This window comes from Neodiprion virginianus, chromosome 3 (genome assembly GCF_021901495.1).
Source record: "Neodiprion virginianus isolate iyNeoVirg1 chromosome 3, iyNeoVirg1.1, whole genome shotgun sequence".
NCBI lineage: Eukaryota > Metazoa > Arthropoda > Insecta > Hymenoptera > Diprionidae > Neodiprion > Neodiprion virginianus.
In genome coordinates, this window is record NC_060879.1 from 17,755,750 (window position 1) to 17,776,643 (window position 20,894).

The 20,894-nt window shown below is 39.5% G+C and overlaps 2 protein-coding genes across 6 annotated transcripts in view; one reads left to right on the forward strand and one right to left on the reverse strand.

Annotated features, from left to right (window-relative positions):
* Nucleotides 1-479: 479 nt before the first annotated feature.
* Nucleotides 480-13,167, forward strand: LOC124301391 (transmembrane protein 234 homolog). Of its 4 annotated transcripts, none has more exons than XR_006907466.1 (5): nt 480-827; nt 995-1,146; nt 1,539-1,698; nt 5,111-5,456; nt 12,934-13,167. XR_006907466.1 is itself a non-coding variant. In XM_046756352.1 (5 exons), the coding sequence occupies exons 1-4, from the start codon at nt 812-814 to the stop codon at nt 2,297-2,299; spliced, it is 339 nt and encodes a 112-aa protein (XP_046612308.1). In that variant the 5' UTR covers nt 485-811; the 3' UTR covers nt 2,300-2,342; nt 2,426-2,772. The 4 variants fall into 4 exon arrangements, 3 of the variants coding, with proteins under 3 accessions (XP_046612306.1, XP_046612308.1, XP_046612307.1); XM_046756352.1 differs by lacking the exons at nt 5,111-5,456; nt 12,934-13,167 and adding exons at nt 2,289-2,342; nt 2,426-2,772 and having other exon boundaries at nt 485-827; XM_046756350.1 differs by lacking the exon at nt 12,934-13,167 and having other exon boundaries at nt 5,111-7,257.
* LOC124301389 (uncharacterized) overlaps nt 5,848-20,894 on the reverse strand; it is a 131,384-nt gene continuing 116,337 nt past the window's right edge. Inside the window, exons 4-8 of one of the 2 annotated variants that reach the window (XM_046756349.1) lie at nt 13,271-13,486; nt 9,798-9,952; nt 9,457-9,674; nt 8,191-8,463; nt 5,848-7,776 (exon numbers count right to left, since the gene is read on the reverse strand). In XM_046756349.1, the coding sequence (XP_046612305.1) occupies nt 7,583-7,776; nt 8,191-8,463; nt 9,457-9,674; nt 9,798-9,952; nt 13,271-13,486 (1,056 nt within the window). In that variant the 3' untranslated portion in view covers nt 5,848-7,582. Of the gene's footprint in view, nt 7,777-8,190; nt 8,464-9,456; nt 9,675-9,797; nt 9,956-13,270; nt 13,487-20,894 lie in introns of both variants that reach the window. The other variant, XM_046756348.1, reaches the window with a different exon arrangement.

The following is a 20,894-nucleotide window of genomic DNA, read 5'->3' on the forward strand; positions in this document are numbered from 1 at the left end:
GATTATCGTAGATAATCTAGTATGTCTCCTGGAAAATTGTAAAATTTATAGTATGCATCATATGATGGTGATGATCGAGCTGATCGAAATTTCTAAGTCGCACTTTACAAGTAGTCTTACGTACTCTCTTTTTACCGACTCAAACTCAAGCCTTCATACCGTTACTACTTTGGTAAGCGCGAGCTCGTTAGGTAGAGTCGATAGAGGAGAACTCTTCTACGCTCCCAGGCCTACCTGGGTCCACCTGCTCGCCGAAAAATTGTCACAAAAATTTACCCAGGGGCATCAGTCTTTATGTTCTTCAGTCAAAGGATAAGGTAATATTGTGGGAGATCTGTTCAAGTGGAACCGGGATCCCGGTCCCTCACTTGTGACACATACCCTTAGAGGGCGATAGCCAAGATGGTACCTACCACGCCATCTGGAGGAGAACATACCTCTCTCAATATTCCCTTAGTAATGACAGACAGTCCTTTAACCTGTAACGTAAATAAACTTTATAGTCCGATTTATTGATATTCATGGCAATAAAATGCATAAATTGACGTTGTTTGTGTTTTTATTGAAAGTAAACAAAAGTACGATAATTTTCTTGTCAGTACCATAATTTTACGGCCCTGATACCATAATTTAGTCTGTCAAGGTTGGGAATACTGCGTAGCAGCAAACCGTAGAATACTTCGGCATAAGCAATGCCCAGTCGATTCTGTATGGTCTATGACAGTCTATGATATTGATCAGTAACTGTCGAAAAACGTCAGAATAAACAAAATTATGTTATGCGAAGCCCTGAAGTTGTTTAATCGCTGTGATGACTTCGTCTATTGGTGAGATGTCTAAATGTTGCTTACAATTATTCGTTTAAAATCAAATCTCTCGTTTTTGTATTACTAGGTATTGCAGGTAGAAACAGGTTATGTTATTTTCTTTCATGCAAGAAATTGGAGGAAAAGAAGAAAATTTAAAATGTCAATATTACTTTCAAATTTTGCAGAATCTGTTGTGTACTTGGGACTCGCTGCTCTGCTGTGGGGTGCTACCAATCCGTTCATCAAAAAAGGATCCGAAGGCTTGCAGTATGTCAAAGCAAGCTCACCGTGCAGACAATTAGCTAAAGAAGTTGTGTTTCTCGTCACAACCTTGAAAGTATACCAATATTACCTTTAATACATCAGACTATCAACAGTCATTGAATTGTTTATCCGCGTACTAATACTCTTGTACCAAAATTCAGGTTGCATCGTACAAAATTCAGGCATTCTCAATGTTCAAAAAAAGCTGTAATTTTGAAACATTACTTTATTTTATTGTGTTTAATTCGTGGGAAACAGACAATCTCATCAGCTTTATCTTTGTTATTGGTGTGGTTTGATAACAAGTTGATATTACTATGTTTTATATCGATTTTCAATCTCATCTTGCATTTTAATCTGATGTCATATTTCCTATAAATAATATGCTTCCATCAAATGAACAACATTACAGAAATGTAATCAAATGTGAAAAACTTACAATTTTGTTTTTGTTTTTTGTTTCAGTATATAATACCATTTGTAATCAATCAGTGTGGTTCGGTCCTTTACTTTCTTGCACTTCAAAGTGCAGACCTGTCTCTGGCTGTACCAGTTTCAAACTCACTCACGTTTGTATTCACCGCAATTAGTGGATGGTTTTTGGGTGAAGAGAAATCTGACAGAAGTAAGCTACCATTACATAAGTATACCGGGACAATCTCTAAAAGCTATACAGTCAATGCGCATGTTCCAAATAATTCAATCTCATTGGTCGGTGAAATCGCCCCGCGGCGATCTTTTCGTCTGCTTAGCAGGGGGCCAACGTACACAAAATGAGACAAGACTCAAGAGTTGTAAATCTCTCGCGCACAAAACCCCGGATTGAGGTTATGTTGCTGTTTATTTTTACGTAGTGTGAATTGTCTAAGAAGAATAGTATCGTTCAGCTATACCGTGGTCGATATAGGAAAATATTCAACCGACGCTATAAAGAATTCAACGGAAAAGCAAATATCAAATGATACAGAAATTGGGTGTTATTTATTGAAAGAAAAAATCTGAAATTCAATGTGAAATGTCATTAACAAGTGGGAGTCTGGACAAACAGAGGTAGGTAAGTAAAAACAACGTTTATTGTGAACAAATTCTTTATTTACATAAAATTAAAAATGCATTTCATTCATGATTTATACTTTGTGCATTTTATTGGAAAGTAGTTGTATCCAAAACTATCAAAAGCTCCTGTGTGATAATAATACCTTCTAATATTTTCAGGTATGAAATAATTCATTGTCAAAGCGGGATTAAAGTTGTCAGGCATGGAAGCATGTGAGTAAATTTCTAAGTTCGTGATCTTTGACTATTACAATATTTTAACATGGATTCAATGATAAAATTAGTTTTTTTTTCAGCTGGTTCGAAGTTTATACTTCGATTAACACGAGGAAAATGATGCCTTACCTTATGGTCAAAACGTTTCGGTGGCAAGAATTCTGGTTTCTCGAGCGGTGCAATCATTACAACCATCAAAACTGGTTGTTCCGTCAGACATCAGGTGCCAGAGTGAATTTCATAAGGCCATTGCCACCTTCTTAACATCAGTTGAGGCAAAATCGAAAAGCGGGATACACTACAGATCATAGTGGCTGAATATCCCATCATTTTGCTTTGATCGAGCCAATAGCGATCAGTTTGTTACTTAACCGTTGCTGCCAATTCATCATTCTACCGAGGAATCATTCTGTGCACCATTGTAATTCAAGCATTATTATTGACCAGCATTGTTTTTCAAACTTTATACCATTTAAGTTGGTATCTTATTTCGAAGCTTACTTTTACTCTCTTTGGCATTAAATTCAGATAAATAGTTTTTCAAGTCCTCAATTAGAATGTAGGGTTCAATTTTCCTAGGCAAACCGAATTAATCTGAATCTAGAATTGTTAAATAACTTCCGTTAAAAATGTCTTTAAATTTAATCTTAGTTGACGGTGTCATCTGGCTAGCTAGTTGCATGATAACTTAAAACCAAATTCAATTTTACACTCTTTATAGTTAGTCCTTAGTCCTACGCTAAGACTGAAAGCTTCTGAATCTCCATTTATCGCAATTATTTCTGCATTTCATGTTAGCATTCTCTGAAGCAAAAAAAATCTCATTTTGAAATTGGAAATGGAACCTGAAACGCAGAAGTTATTCAGTAGCACGAATTGAAAACCAAGAATTTTATAATGGTTCCAGCAACAAAGAGACTCTTTCCAAATATCCTTGTTACAAGGTAGTGTTCGGAGGACTATGAACAAGATATTGTATCGGATTACATTATTTGGAAAAAAATCTTCATGAACTTCGTTAAAAATTAGATATTCATTTATTTTGATGGAACAAAAGACAAATCTTGAATGCGATAAGTCAATATCCTTGTAATAATGTTTTGACATTATTGTCCTTGAAGCTAATTGTGGCGTTAAGGTGCATTTTGAGAAATTTGATTTTCAACTTGTGTCACAGGATGCGATCCGCGTTCCTGAGTTCTACGCTTGCGATTAGATTTTCTTTGTTTCGAACCGCACTAACATGAAATACAGAAATCACTATAATAAATCTCATATTAGTTGAATTTTCAATTGGAGTATTAGGTTCCCTTCATTTATTTAATCGAACATCGTTGAAAATGTGCGAAATGAACTCTGATAATCATTGGAAAATTTTTAATAGTAGAAGCAATAATTTATTGATCGGAAAAAATACACTGACTATCGACTATTTGTAAATTTTGTTGAACTATTTTCGAGAAAAAAAAGATTCACAGTCCTATTACAGATAGTGAGATATTTAAATTTTCTGAACGCTAAGTTTAATGTCTCATTTTTAAAAATGATAAAATTCAATATTACCGCCTGAAATCACAAGAGAGTGAGAAAGTTACGTAGTTGCCTGAAAGTGGCGATGACTTTGTACGTTTGATAAATTGAATAGGCAGATAACAGCGAATATTAGAAATGTAATTGTTTTGGCCGTATCACCTGTTGATAGAAAAAAATTTCATTGTTATTTCTAATGTACGAAATAATAAAAGTGATCAAATAAAGTATTCCCACCTACCTGCTGCGTTTCTTCCAAGCACCCAACATTTAAACAGATTTCTCATTTCAGTCGAATAAAGCCAATTTTCAAAAAGCATTGACATCAACTTTCGGAATCACTACCTCGAGGCTCGACTGTTTGAGATTCTAACCTCAAACATTCGGATGAAGTACATCGCCGCCAGAAACAGAGTTTGACAGCGGAAACTCGGAGTGGCCAGCCTGCCCGAGCAGCCGATAAAACTCGCGCATGCGCATTGACTGTATAGTTTCAAAAGATTGTCCCGGTATAAAAATCCTGCCATAATATTACAATTATAATATTTTTCACTGCTTTTTTTGATTATAAAATATTCTGAGATCTATTTATAGAATGAATGAGCATGAAATGGGTGAATATTTTTATCACAAACCATCTCTGTGATCTATTAGACGACACTGTTTTTGCAACATATGTTAAGGGAATTCGTATAAATTCCCATATTCTATGATAACACTAAGAAATTGCATACTAATCACAGAAATTGTCTAGTTTCAGGGCTAAGTTCACGCTACTCATAAAGATTTAACAGATGAAAACTTGAATTTTCTATTTTTATTATTAAATCACTGCAAGTTTGAGGCTAAAATATTCTATCATGTAACAGCAAATTCAATGCTGAACAGATGATTGATATTAAGTAGATTTTCATCTGAAACATTGATGATCATCTTGGACTCTTGAACTATGGCATAAGTAGCTTGTATGGAATTTTGTTTGCTGAGCATCAAAAAAGTATGTTCTTAAGAATTACTGTCGAACAGATAAATTTTTCAAAAAAAACCAGGTACTAGTCCGATTATTGTAACGGCAGTGATTCATAAACTTCGCATTGTCATATCATTTCAGTACTACTTTAATTCTACATGTCTCCTGCTTTCATGATGAAATAGTAATCTTGGACATGCTCCTGTGAAATATCGTAGAATGTTTTGCTTGATTCCGTTACTAAATGACATAAAAATTAATTTAGTCACGTCAGTTCCAGTCGACTGTACAAAAAATCCTAATGCATCTACATTTCTGATGTTTAGATACCTATATTGGCATGGTACTAATATCAGTTGGAATAACGCTATGCTGCATTGACAAATTGGATGCTTCCGTACAACAACTGAAATAACCTTCCAATGTTGGTGACAATAGTTTATTTCTAATACCGACGACATAGAGATCAGTTAATATGAGGACCAGTAGAAGTCTTGGGCGCATTCAGTCGGCTGAGCATTGGAGAAGTCTTATGGCATTGGACACAATCGTGACGCTTCCATGGACGCGTGTGCAGTATCCATCGATTCCTGTGCAGGCTAGAACTGCTGGTTAGTTTCTACTTCAACTATATTGTGAAGAGTGTTGGATAACTCTGTGACTTTATTCCGGTGTTCATATTCAACATTGCTGCATCGGGTTCAAAGCATTTCAAGCAAATGAAAAATACTGAAAAACAAATTTTTGATTCTTACATTCTTAAAAATGTTTAGTTATTTTTCCCTACCACTGACAGTATTATACATATAATCTTGTTATTTGCACTTCAAAATATCGAACACTCTTACTTATGTTTTGTTGGTATTTCGCTAGCTGCTTTATTAATCGTTATATAGCCGTAATATAGGAGCAGCAATGTAAAAAATCTGAACTAGTTAGTGGTATTAGGCTGTGATCTTAATTTTGATCAGCATTACTTGTGACACGTGACGAGAAGTTGACTAGCTGGAATTACGTTTATTTATTTTTCAATTATTTCATATATAGTGTTACAAAGTATAACTTGGTTTGGAGCGCACTCCTCCCTGTTTATTTTCAACATTCTCTTCGTACGATTAGCAGTACTGTCAGCCTAGATTAATAATTCTATGTAATTTTAACACTTGATCATTACACGTTAATGGTTATGGTATTTACATACAAATTTATTGGATTTCTGTTCTCTTCTATATATACAGACACGCACTTAGCACCGATCCGATTTAAAAAAAACCAACATATCTTGAAGATGTTTGAAATTTCATTCAACAGTAAATCGAAGCATACAAATTTCTGTATAAAAACGTCTGCAGAGTAAAATCTTGCTTGTTACTGCATTATGTAGCATCTGAATGATGGGGAAAATTACAATTTCAGTGATGATAAATTACATGATTATACTGTTACATTAAACGGTAAGTTGATGAACAAAAAGAAACGTTAAAACTTAAATTAGATTAATCGAGATATTTACAATATACATGCTTGTCACGGAAAGCCATAAAAGAAAAAGAAAACAGAAAAAAATTATATATGTGGTAAAGTGAATCTTTAATATTTATTATATAAGTACGTTTTGTCTCTTCTGGATTAAGTGATATTCTTTGAAAGGCATCACATGCTTAAATTAGCTGTCTTCATAAATGCCTTTACTTACAAAATTTATTCACACAGCGTTATAACGGACAATAATTGTACGACATTCCACATATTTATAGATTAATGACAAACACATCATGCTTATATCCTAAGTATGTAGATGATTTTTCAGTAATTTTGATTCATTATGTTATTAAGTAGAGTACATGTACAAGATTTACAGAAATGGCACTCTGATTCACGGTAAGTGAGAAATATGTTACGGAAATATTAAATTTGAGAATCTATTATTATGGTTTTCAACGTAAAGAAATGAGACAAACGACATCTAGTCTTTTTTAAGGGGTAAATATTCAGAGCAGTTTAATATTTCGTGCCTGTGATAAACTATTTCATTAACTTCTATTAGGGACGAGGAAATTTTACAACACACATGCAATGTTCTTTCTTCTGGTGAAAATTTACTTTCATAAATTTATCAGAGAGAGAATTAGATAGAGAAATATGTAATTAAAAGTTGGAGAAAAAGAGCGAGATCATGAACTTGATAGATTTTTCTCTTCACTGTATTATTCAGTGCTGCTCAGTATTATTTGAAAATTAAAACGATAGAAGATTTTCAGTCGATCTTAGTCTGCATTTTCATTTACTTAGTTCCCTTTGTTTTTTTTTTTTTTTTTAATACAAAACTGTCTGGTTGAAATTGCACGCTACTCAACTTATATGCGCAATCAGTTCTTGCAGCTTATGCGTGTGTATACTGTACTCCACGAGTAATTTCGAAAAAAAAGCTTTCTCATAATTTTTTTAATTTTATTAACAGCAGTAGCAAATAACAATTCTTTTAGACTATTTCGTAATTAAGGTAATCGGGTCACCGGTTCCGATAAACAACCCGTATATGTGAATGTTTTCGTGACTATATCCAGGTCGATCTGTTTGTAAAAATCGCGATAAATTGACCAATATTATTGAATGTTGGTATTAACAGCATGCGCCTATATCTCGCGAACGATACAGATACGACGTAATCGTCGACCGCTTAAAATTACGCTTTAATTACGAAAGACAAGACTAGCATTGGTCATCGGCGATTCGTTTAAGCCCTAGATTTTTTGCTCTTCAGCTTGAACCACCCGGCACTCTTGTTTGGGTCTCGCGGCACCGAAGTAGATCGGTTTAGTTCTGGCCTCGAACTTCCGCTTCTCGATTTATTTGCCAGGGATTCTGTCGAGACCGTTCTGTCCACTTTTTGCTTGTCTTTCGACTTAAGTGTGCTACGGCTCATTGTACCTGTAACGAAATGAATATCTAGCTGCATTATTTGTCGAATGACAATAATTGTTCTACGTTTAAAATTTGAAGACTGGTTGCTCCAAAGACTATGTTTCGTGAAAGTACACCATTTTCTCGACCATTTTCAGGATTACTCATTCAATAAATTTGATATTATGTAAGTGATGAATCCGATGGTGGATGGAGAGAAACAGAAAATGTATTTGTGATCAATTTCCAAAATTGAGTGACTATGATAAAAATTACTTTGAAGAAGTATCGAACGGGGAAGCGCAAAGGGAAATTTTTGATACCAAACCGAGTGGCCACTCTGAAGTATTGGAAGAATTTTTTCTTCGCATACCGGAAGCTGCACCAATCGAGCTCGGGTCCTCACTCAGCCCTATAACCTCCTCTAAAAATACTGATCACCTGTCTTTGAAAGATTGTCTCTGCTGCGGCGGGCGTCCTTGCTGCGGCGACTAAGGGTTTCGCGGCTTCTATGTCTGCGACGCATAGTTGGTACAGGTTTCTGCTGCTGCTGCTCGTAGTTTATCTCGAAAGGTTCGCGATAATGTCTCGGTTTCCACGGTGCCAGGACACTTACGCTCCTGGACACCGTCCTTGTCTGAGGATGGAGTGGTCTGTTGAGTTCCTCTCGGCTAGCAGCCCGGCGTCTCTCGTTTGGTCCAGGGATTTCTCCGACTGTGGTGAAGGCTTGTGATTATTATTCGTTCATAAGTGCAGAGGAGGTGGGGGGCACGTTTTTTGTTGAACTTATTATCGGTAGATGTTGAAGCCTAAGTAGTGTCCAAAGTCGTTGAAATGATCAACCGTTATTTATGTGTAATATTTCAGCCTAAGAAAAAGGCCGTCTTCAAATACTGCAGTACTTTATATTACCACATTATTCACTGGACGGCGAAAATGAGATTTTCGTGCCAACGGTACCTATGTTATGTCTCAGTTTTTTTGATTTTCGTATTTAGCTTCCCGATGTGGCTCAATCCAAACGTGACATCAGAATTCCGAAATTCAAAATGGTGGATCCAATGTGTAGCAGGTATCCATTTACATGAGAATTCAACTGTTTCTACAAATTTCAATCCGCCATGTTGGGTCTGCCGTTTTGAATTTCGGAATTCTGCTATCATGTTTGGATTCAGTAGCCTCAGAACCCTTGGAGTACCAGCCTCTATAGAAATTGCACGAGCATGAATATTTTTCATACACTGGTGCTATACTACAACGCAATTTGTAACTTTCAGTTTTACATATTACAAGCTTTTTTAACAAACAGTTACAGAAATTTGTAAAAAAAAGTCCAAGGTACGCGTATCAGAAAGATATAAAACAATCCTTATAGATTAAATAAATTGTATACAGTTCGCATTGATTGTAGATGACTAGAAAATGCTTCCTTCTGGGCCAATCGTATTCGTGAATAATTTGTTTACTCTGTAACTATTAGTTTATACTCTAATTTTCTTGCGACAATTTTATCCGTTTCTCGACAGAAGATATTCATGTGTAAAATTGAACTAATGCAGCATCTAAGGACGGTCCTGTACAAGGGCTGAAAAATTATACATAATTAATGCTCATAGTTTCAACGGTGTTAAACGGCAATAAACTTTCAACCTCATTCGTTCGTTCTTGCAAGGGAAAGAATGCGAAGCACAAGTCGATCAAACTCACCAGTTGCGGCGTGAAGATAAACGACGGACCTTTGCGAGCGCTGGGAATTTTGACTCTGTTGACTGCTGTCACCGGTTGTACTCTCGCCGGATGAAAGGGCGCTCTCTGCAAGCCTGGGAGGTTTCCTGGGTGGCACCACTAATCCCGAGCCTGAATGACTCCTTGAATTCGTCGCATCGCGCCTTAGATTGTTCGTGTGATCGTCTGCTCGTTTGTTTCTGAAATAGTGTTCGAGATGGTTGTTACTCGTATAGTACAAGGGATAGAGTCACACAGTCAAATAGAACAGTCTCTCTGATTTCGAAAATTGTCGAAACTTTTCTATAGTCGTCTCTGTTTACCTGCGCTCTCGGTTTGACGATACCGATTCCTGGTCCGTATCTCCGAAGAAACGAAGATTTTTCTGCACCGAGGTCCGCTCCGGTACGGAAGACCCTTCGTCCTCGGTTCCGGTCGTTAGAATTTCGCTTTCCGGTATTCTTGGCTTCTTGTCCACCTGCTGAAACAACATACGGTATTTTAATTCGTGCGATAAAGACCACTGATAACCGTGGAGATTGAAACGGGGGAATCTATTGATTAACGCATAAATAGGTTAACAAGGGAATTGAACATTCGAATGCGCTTGCGTCAAATCATACGATTCTATTGGTAGATTCGATGAATTTTCCCCGAGCTTTTCGTCTACTTGTCAGGTTGACCAACCCATTGTCAGTTGCAGCAAAGCTCTAGCTACAAGATTTGATGGGTGTCTCGTTATGTTACGTTGGAACCTGAAGTAGCCGAAATTTGACGGGCCTGGTGTTTTGAACGTGGTGTCACTTAACGGATTTCAGAGTTTTTACGAGAATCCATCTCATTCTTTCGTAAAACGTCGATTCTATTGAAAATTTTTGTGATATTATTACGATCTTTTTGAGATTAGGAAGTGTGCTCTGGTCATTTGGGACGGATGAATTGTCATGTGAAACAAAAATCGAACAATTCGCGATATATAACCTTTTAGCCTGTCTCGCCAAAAAGTCTTGGAGTGATAACATTTTTAAATTAACAAATATGGGGTATAGAATTGAGAGTGAAATAATGCAGGTTGTTTAATAGTTAACATATCGTTTAATTGGTCGTAAACATAACGCTATTTTTTCGAATGTTCGTTGCTGCAATTCTTACTCGACTGAACTATAACTTGGAGTTTCGTTGACGTTTAAACGCCGTAAAGAAAAGAATAATTTCACGCATATCGGTCCATCCGTAATGCCTACTTTTAAGTTGGAACGTAGGACGTATAGGTTGCATACATCCTCAATAACGATCGCGCATCTTCCCCCGGACAGCCAGCCGTAACTTATTAGCTATAAGGTATTGCATTCGTTATAGGTAATGCGAGAGATCAATTCTTCCAAGGCGATTTCAAACACTTTCCAAGTGCGAGGCTAAGTACAGTTTGTACCTCGGTCAGGTACGTTCATCGGTCAACGATCGTGACGTAACGACGCGAGGCCCGGCTGACGGGGCCCATTAGGATAGAACAACCACCAATTACCAGTTTGATTAAATGCTCAACTAACTCCGCAGTCTGTGGTTTAATTTAATCACGAGATTAAGTACGGACTCTGTCGAGTATATACCGTGTGGCACAAAGCAGCCTTCGATCGAAGCGCCGAACTTGCTTCCTGCAGACGTGCTGACTACTCCGTTCACTTATTTTTCGCGACGCAAACTATAAGAGTGAAAATATGTAACGTGTTTAAGGAGATTGGTTGGCGAAAAATCGACACTTTTTATTAATTCCATTACACGATGGTCATATATTCGGTATTTATTGAGTCATAATATTCTTAAGCTATATACGGAAATCTTTTTAAAAATAGTATCGTCTAATGCACAGATTTAATTTTCTTCATTAGTCAATTCGATATTGCCATTCGTGGATCGTAATAATATGCGTGCAATGTTGTGAAATCAAATATTTAACGCTGCAACGACAAAAAAAAATGTTTCAATACATTCGTACAAAATCGTCTGTTCAACGTGTCTACATTGTGTACCGTTTATTTTCTCCATAGTTCTATACGTTGTACGTATTTTTTCATGCAAGAATCGCGCTATAATCACAATTTTTAACTCATGACTTGTTTAATTTTCATTTAATTTTTCGTACGTGAGAATGAGTTATACATATATACATCGTCCTTTCTCGCTTCCGACGATTTACGATTCACGCTGCATGCGGAACGAGTATCCTCATCAATAGCTGTCTTTGCAATTACGAATGGCGAGGTAAGATCACTTCGAAGCTCACTCAGGCAGAGGTGAAGGCCAATTACATGATTCTTCAAATTTATTGATTCTGCACCGGTGCGAAGGAGAATTTGCGTCTCACGATGCTGATAAAATTACCGGATTTCATGATTCGATTATGATTAAAAAAAAAACGGGGTACCCTTGCGAAATAACAAAACTTATGCTGGAAACTTTATGGAAGGATTGATTTGACACCTTAATAATTGCGAAAACGAGCCAACTGTAAGATAGTAAAAGAAATGTCGCCAGGATAGCGTGCGCAATACACCAATCGAGGATCGTTGTTACAATTGTCCCAGTTGTTATTATTTCAACGACTATATAAAGTTTTCGCCAGGGTATTGAGTTACGCGTTACGTAACCCAGCCATCAGACCCTCATTCCATGTGAATTCTGAATTTGATCCGGAGTCAACGAACGGAGATCGGTGTTGGGTTGGCAAAACCGATCCCTTCGAACCTTTTAACGTCAGCGTCTATGAAGCGGCGGTCGGGCCAACTTAACCACGAGGAATTCGCGGCCGATATTGCATAACCGGAAATACCAGGTATTAAGAAACAGTCGTCAACGATTATTCTGCACCTTTGTTCGCCACGTTTATTCCGTGGATTTCGGCACACTCTGCAGCAAGTGTGAACCGATAGAATTGTACAACTATCGGTGAATCTCCACTAATTCATACTTGAAATTAAGGAAACATGCCGCGAGTTTTCTGTAAAACTGAACGCTCACCAACATCAGATAGGCAATTGAAACTAGGTTTTGTATGACTACTTATCAAAAATTAAGCTTTTGTTGCTTATGTGCCGAAAGTTTCATCGAAAACTCTCGGTACGTTGGCGTGGATGGACCGCGAAGCGCCTTAACTGGCCAATGAGATACGTTCCATCTCCCTTTTTCTTCTCTTCTGTTTCTCCAACTTGTTATTCGGCGCTTTCTCTATGCGTTTGCCTCGCGTACCGTATTACGTATGCGTATACCTGTATATACACGTACCGTGGTCCGAATCGAAAGACCGGATTTTTCGTTGCGTAACCGGTCGGCCCGACACGTTTCGTAGGGTTCGTTACTCGCGTGTATATGTACCACCACGATCCTCCAGAGATTTTTAATTACGCGATTCACGCGTCCCGCCATTGAACCGATCGTGAGTGATGAAAGAATTTATTTTAGGGACGGCGTGCCGGAGGATGGACTGCGGACCGGCACTCAATTTAAGCGTTGCCTCACTGCCGCGGATAACCGTTACCAATTCAATCTACAAGGTCGTCCGATGAAACCGACACCTGCAAGCTCGAATCCGACTCTGAAATACGTAGTTGGGCGAGGGTTGTTGCGCCAACAGCTTTGGCAACTATTTCATGTGCAGTAACTGCGGAGAGTGCAAGTTTATCGCACCGCAATTAATCACGAATCGAAAAATACGTTGTGTAAGTTCAAGGAGAACCAATAAAATAATCGGGTAAAATTTTGAGTTCAATAATAACAGGCTTAAGGGATGTATGCTCACCTTTATGTTCGATTTGTTTTTCCTGGAAAGGGACTTGAACCACCCTTTGCTCTCGGCTTCTTGCGGCTGGTTCTCTCTTGTCAGAGTATTCTTCGTTTCACGAAAGGGTTCCTCTTCTCTGGTCAAGGTCCCCGTCGATTGGGAAAGCCTTGCAGGTCGGGGAGGACTAGGACTTCCGCTGGGGGTAGACAGACGTCTACGTCGACTGTAATCCTCCTGTAACAAAAAAAGGTAGCCCGTCATGTTAGCTTCCTCAATTTACGGTTCAATTAACGTTACACAGTACATTTGTGAAACGTATATAATTTTTGAACTACTGGTAAATTCGAAAAATTAACGACGGAGCCAGGAATCGAACCTGGTATCTAGCGATGCTTTACCGGAGCCTTACTCCACTAGACCACCTAGCCGCCCTGACTCTGATGTCGTTAATTCCTCTCATCACCAGTAAGTTCAAATTTGTTTTCTTGTGCTGTAATAGTATGTGTGAATATAGAAAGTGTTCTTCCTCTTCGAGACACAAATTTGTAAGAATGTCTGTAAGTGTTTACATTTGGGAATCTTTCTATATTCACACATACTATTACAGCACAAGAAAACAAATTTGAACTTACTGGTGATGAGAGGAATTAACGACATCAGAGTCAGGGCGGCTAGGTGGTCTAGTGGAGTAAGGCTCCGGTAAAGCATCGCTAGATACCAGGTTCGATTCCTGGCTCCGTCGTTAATTTTTCGAATTTACCAGTAGTTCAAAAATTATATACGTTTCACAAAATGAAAATTGCCTCGTGATTAATATTAATATTGATGATGCATATCCGCATTTCAATATTGGACGGTCATTGACTGTCTTACGAGCTTCGCACCAAGAAGCGTAAGATTCCAAAATGTAAACACTTACAGACATTCTTACAAATTTGTGTCTCGAAGAGGAAGAACACTTTCTATATTCACACAGTACATTTGTCTTTGGAAAGATGACGAGATAAAACATCACTCGAGAATCTAAGAACTTATTCAACTGTTACATTTCGTTTCCTGTAACCGTATCTAACTTTTCTCAAAGTAATTAAAAAGCATGTTTGTTCGCTTTAACTTAGATTAACCTTAGGACTCTACACGAATCTGTACGAAACAAATAACCTGTACATCGATTACGCGCACTCCAGACCTTCAAATCAACACTGCTAATGGACTGTTTTTCGAAGAAGAATTTTGTTTTTTCATTCGAAAGCTGAAAGACCGAAGAATAGAATAGTGTATGTGAGATAAACCTAATACAAATTTTCCACCGTGAAAAATTCGATTGAACGAAGTAAGAAAAATGATTTTAGCAGGCCGTAACAATTGTGTGGGATTAGGGGTACCCATGTGTAGGGTCCTAGGCTTAAGTCAACAATGTTTCTCACTTTTCGTTTCTTGTCCTCAACATTAAAATACAACAATGGAAATATGAACGAATTGGAACGAGGAGGGTATGAATTATGTCCTGAAATTGACCAAGGTAGAAGATTACAGTATACTGCGAACTGCCTCGATGGTCAGTATCCTTGGATTGTGAACGTTTGTACAAATGATTTCTCCAACTGTTTCGTGACTGGGATTCATAAAGTGTGATAATTCGACCATTCTTCTTTTCTAAACGATTTCGCCCTCGGCTTTGTTCGCTTAAAAATTTCTGTGTTGTTTTCGTCCGAGGACTGACCCTTTTTCCACTTCTGGCTCGAGCCTTCTTTGATTGCGGGTGTTCTGCAGTCTAGAATTCCCCGATAAACGTAGAAGATCTTCGACTGCCATGACTTGTTTGCGCTGCCGAAGATGTTTCGAATCAGGCGTGAGGGGTGCGAAGGGCCCCGGTGCTGATAATTGCAGGTACCAAAGGACCCGCTGTCGTGCCTGCAGGGCAGCGTCAGGACGCGTTAGTTGCAGCTCAGCGCGAAGTAGTCGCGTAGCCTTCGGCGCTACAACTCTTGGCGAGAGTTATTTCAGGGTCCGAGTGTTTCTGCAGTACCGTGGCAGTGCGGCGAAGGCCACGATTGTCTCCAGGAGCTCGGGTGCTATTAAGGTGGCCAACGGCGCGGTGACGAGGAGACAAATGGAAGGACGTGGGTATCTACGTACGGCGGGAACGGCGGAGCGAAGAGCGTCGCCGTGGGTGGCACCGACCTCCCCCGAGGATTACTTCTTACTCCTCTTCCTCGTTAAAGTGTGCCGAGGGGCCCGGGCGGGTAATGACGGCTCGCCTCATTCCCTGAATGCCCCTGCATTACCCGGCCCTGCCACGGTAATAACTCCCTGCATTCGCGAGAAAGAAGACACTCGGTGTCATCCTCCTTCTTTCCCTCGGCTGCATCTGTGCGAAAGGAAGGCAGAAACGAGGGCTGAGCAGGTAGTCGATGATGAGGGAAAAAACAGTATCGATGTACATTTTTAGTCACATCGTCCGTAATATACGCCATTGGGTGTTCCGTTTGGTAGCGACTTCTTTTTTCTTTCACTCCCAACCGCAAAACCTGTTGTACATTGTACACAAAAAAAAAAAAAAAAAGAAAGCATTCTCGCATAGAAGGGATATCTTTTGAATCCTACTTTAACATATCGCTTTTGGAATTCGAAATCTTGATGTTTAAATAACGTGGGGAGATGTCGTTCTTTTAAATTGCTACCACTCAGCTGCATTCAATAATACGGACGTGATTTTGAATGTATATGATAGAGAATTTAATTCCTCACTATAGCTTTATTCGATTTATTGTTGTAAGCTCAATAGTTTTGTTATTAAAATCGCTTCAGGATTAATTTCCACATAAGATGAACTCACGAGCTGAGGCTTGTAACTATTAAATCGTTTAAAAAAACAAATCTCTGTCAGCGGACAGTTTTGTATACAACTAAATTTTCATCGGAATACTTTCAGCATCGAGTCTGTATGATTGAATGCGGCTGAGTGGTAACAATTTGAAAAAAATGAGATCTTCCCTGTTTTATTCAAATGGAAAAAGTCTAATGCTGACAGAGATAGATATTTGTGAACGAGTCTCTTGAGTTACATTTTTATTTTTAGGAGCAGTCGTTTATTCTAGTGACGCGTACTGTCCAACCCGCAATTTGAGTGATTTCTATTTGTCCAGATTACATGATATCGACTAAACAACTGGAAATATTGATTTATTCAATTGGTTTTATTTTGGTTCGAAACAACTACGCACGTCTTGAATGCATTACACCACGTACTGCTGGATGAGTCAGCATACTTCCGTTCCTGCCGATCTTAACTGTCTAATCAAAAATTAAACAGCGTAGCACGTACTGCGTTAAATTCTATAATTTAAACACCTAAGTATGGAGTATCGCCGACCTTGTCACCTTAAGCAGAAGAACCCAAGTCTTAAATTGTACATTCATTACTCAATTTTAATATTCGAAATTGGATTTTTGCTTCAGTGTAGGTGTAAGATCGGGTATACCGGCAGATAAAAACGAAATACAATTTATCAAAAACGTCCTCGTATAATACCGCTGCCATGTGCAGCCGAATAAAATTGATGGTCGTATACCCTATATCTCTGCACCGAATGACAATATACTTTTGCTTTATTGCGCAACGTATCGTGCAGTCTCAGATCTCCCTTGAATCACCCTGTACGCGCGGGATCGGCAGAGAGTTTGAACTTACCAACTATAAACTGTTAAATGACTCACAATGAAGAACCGATATCGCGAAGGCTACATCTGCATAGTACATGCACAGACCCAGCAACAATATCCCAGGCTGTTCCCATAACGAGTATAAGACCAGGCCCAACCGTTCCCTCGGGGCATTGTGACCCACGCATCGTCCCGACTGCGCCCCCCTCCCCCTCCCCCTCTACCCCCCACCTTCCATCACGAGGCCCCTTTCGGGACCAGGGTACGCGAGATCGACGGAGGGATGCAGGGGAGGAGGGCTCCAGGGTTCGCCTTCCTCGGGGAATGCGTGCGGAGTTGCCCGTCTCAACTCCCCCGCATCACGGTGCGTGGGCCGCAGGATTGGGCTAGGTCGGTAACGTAAGCGCAAGCCGCATATCGTACATACGTATACACTATAAGTATGGATGCCTGACACATAACTCTGGAACATTAAACCTTGGCTCGTAGCTCAGGCTGAGGTTACGCATAAATTTCGCCCCATTTACTGTTTATTACCCTAATGCACCTAGTCTGGACTAGCTCTCGCACGTTCCATTTTGGGAATAAAAGTCCCACTAGCGGATACCTGTCATTCTTGATCTAGCTAGTGATGTAAGTCGAATAAGCTATTTCGTACAGTTTTCATTCATTTTTTCAAGCGTACATGTACTAGCATCACTCATCATGGCTCGGCTCGCGATATTTGAAGATAGAATTTGAAATTACGTACGTCCATTATTGAAAGACAGTAAATTTGTCCATGTAACCCCCGTGCATATTATAAGATCGACACGCCAATTCAGTTATGCAACAAGCTTTAGAGCTTCTGCCAATTGATAGAGAATCTTGACTTGAGACCTGCGCACCATCTATAGAACTTTTTCAATCACTCCTGCGCCATTTGAACATTAGTCTCATCTCCTTTTTCTTGGTTCCTTGATAAGATAACTCTAGTTCGTACTTGATGACGGTGCAGAAACTTATGTTGAAATTCTATGAAAATAGTTTGAATCATTTTTAAGACCTTCGATGACAAACAAACGCTTACTTTTGATAATAATAGTGTAGAAGTGTAGTTGTAGATGAGCACCTAGCTCAAATCTAGCCACCTTTATTAACCGTCAAACATGTAGTGACGTTCACTTCATCGTAGCAAGGTCAAGCAGTCATCAACCGAAGAATGGTTATGATACCAGTGTAGAGTCATATCAGCACTGCAAGTCTAGTGCACGTCCTGGGTCAACAGCGACAGCAGAGTTCTTGTGGAGAGTAAGTTTTCACATTTGGAAAGATGAGGTCGTCCTTGCAGATGGAAATACTGAGGTGGAAATTTTTCTCCTCAGAACTGGAGATCCAGATGAGGTGCTTTGACGAAGACGTGCTGATTTTACTGAAACCACGAACGGTTGATACGCTGGTGGTATTTCAGTCTGCGTTGATTCCTTCGATTCTTCATCGACGGAAATTTGCGCGACACAAAGTCACATTAAGGTTCCGCTGTCAGTTGCGGCAGTCACTGGATGGGCAGATGTTGGGCTTCAACGCCCGAGGCGTGCCTCAACGTCGTTCGGGCAAGAAACGTAATAAGGTATAACAGCGGGTTCATTGCCGCTGGAAAAGGGCCACCCTGCCCGTAAAATTATAGTTTCAGCATCACGAAAGAGATCAAAAGTGATCAAAATAAGTGGACAATGAAAGATCAAGATACGATTGGTTGAATCATATTGGCATCTGCGGTGTTCGCTAGTCAATAGATATTCGCAAGTTGAGTGACGACCACAGTTAGTACTATGCCAGGATTCCGTGAAAACGTGCTGTACATATTTTCATCACCACACCGTGGTGATGTACGCACGTCTGCGTAACGGAGAACGCACCGCAAAGCGAGAAAAACGGCAAATACTATGAAGAGAACAGGGCCTCGTCGATGGGATGTAGTCTGACAAGGAATACGTAGTAACCGCTGTCCAAGCGTTCCTGATCAAACGGTGGGAAGCACTTTATTTTTAACCTTTTTCAGATGTTTGAGTTGAAGATATTTCAAAAATACACCTCAACCATGGGTACGTGTTTTGTCCAATGGCAATACCTCGATCCCCTTGTTGGACAAAGCTATGACCACGATGCTCCCGGCGGTCGACGCACTTTGCTCTCGACAGAATGTTATCCTGGAAATCCGTTGTTTAGAGGATGCCGTGCCTTAATGAGTGTCAGACCTGTGCCACTCCTCGAGGTGTCAGGTGCTCTCTGGCACACCACCTCTAAGACAACTGGTCCAATTAAGTCAGTTTTATGTCTGAAGCTTGCCACGATTCCTGTTACCTGAAACGGAATTTACTCCAACTTCAGGTTGCAGCTAGGCAAATGGCTTAAGGTAGAAATTCCACTCAATCTCTGGTATTCCAGTTCCACTGCTACTTCCGTATCGACTCAGGATAGCATTGTGTTCTCGAGTAAGAAACTGTAGTTACATGCTGTACTTATATTCAAAGCACCCTGAGTGAAATAGTGTGAAGGATAAATAGCCCACAGCAAAAATGAGGCAGCGTACAAAAAAACCGTAATTATGCAATCAGCCAGCTCAGTAAACTATAGTAAGTTTCTAGAAATATAAGGGAGAATTTTGCGTTAATTAGAATTTTACTTTCTAGCCTTTGTCAATCTCAATAGCTAGAGCACATGTTGGCACCTAATTTCTTGCAATGTTGTGTCGGGCAATTAGGTAGAAGCGGGCGCCCCTTGTCCCAAAAAGTTTGAAATTTTGTTTTCTGGGCATGGAATTTGCCATTGTTCGATAGTTACCTTCAACTGAATCACAAGCAAAGTTGTATAAGTCCAATAAAGTGAATCTAATCGGATAAAAGAGGCAAATTTAAGCTCTCCGCCAGAATTCACCACGTTAGAATTATCAGCTGTCTTAAAACCGGATGTACCTTAGCATGCTGTATAGCTGCATGTGTAGTGCTCAACGGAGATACATAAGCATCACACTTGTTGCAAAAACTGCTGCAAAGAACATGGAACGAAATGGACTGAAGAAGTTCAAGCAGAGATACGAAGATGTTTCTGATGTGGAATAACTCGCTTACTCTGATCTGACGCTTACGTGAAACTATTGCTAGTGCGATTCTTTATTACGAAAACCTGCGGGGGCGGGGGTAAAGGGAAAGACCAACGTTCTCAAAGAATTGAATATCAAATTACGGACACTGGCCAGAGTAAGGTGAATGAATAAAAATGAATGGCAATTGGTTATTAGCACGATTGTAAAGAATGTGCGCGTTTGGATTAAAATATATATGTTACAATACCGGAAATAGTGGTCTATGGAAGTAGTCTATGACATTTTAAACTCTTTCGCGTGAAGTGGCGACTTGAAATAACGTTGTCGTGATGACTTACAGCAGTCATCATTCGTCGAACGGTTGAAATTGAAAGATTGCCAAGCGTTTCCGAATCGCTACGTCAGTTGTTTAAGATTTTCCTAATCTAAAAAGTTTCGATCACCTACATAACCTCTTGCTTAAGGTGGCCAATCTGCATGAAAAGACGAATCCTTGGATGAAGCCTGCGCATGCGCAGTTGAACTCTAAATCTGCTAAGTTATACCATTTTCTCCCGGTTCAGTAAGTATAATTAGTTGGTGGTTGCAAGGATCGTCGTAAATCAAGTCAGGAAAATTCGTACGTCTGACGCCGCCTCACCATCCACATACGTATCTCCCGGATCTCGGGCGCAGAAGAAGAAGTAGAAGAAGAAGAAGAAGAAGGACCCGAAGAAGCAGTAGACGAAGCAGAAGAACAAGAAGAAGAGGAAGAGTAAGAAGAGGAAGGAATATTCGTACGCAGAAGAAATGAAACGAGTCGCGATTCGCTATCGGGGTGGTTCGCTCGTGGGTAATAGAGCTACAGAACGGCGCTGCACGGTAGAAAGTATCCGCTCGGTCTTCGTTCAA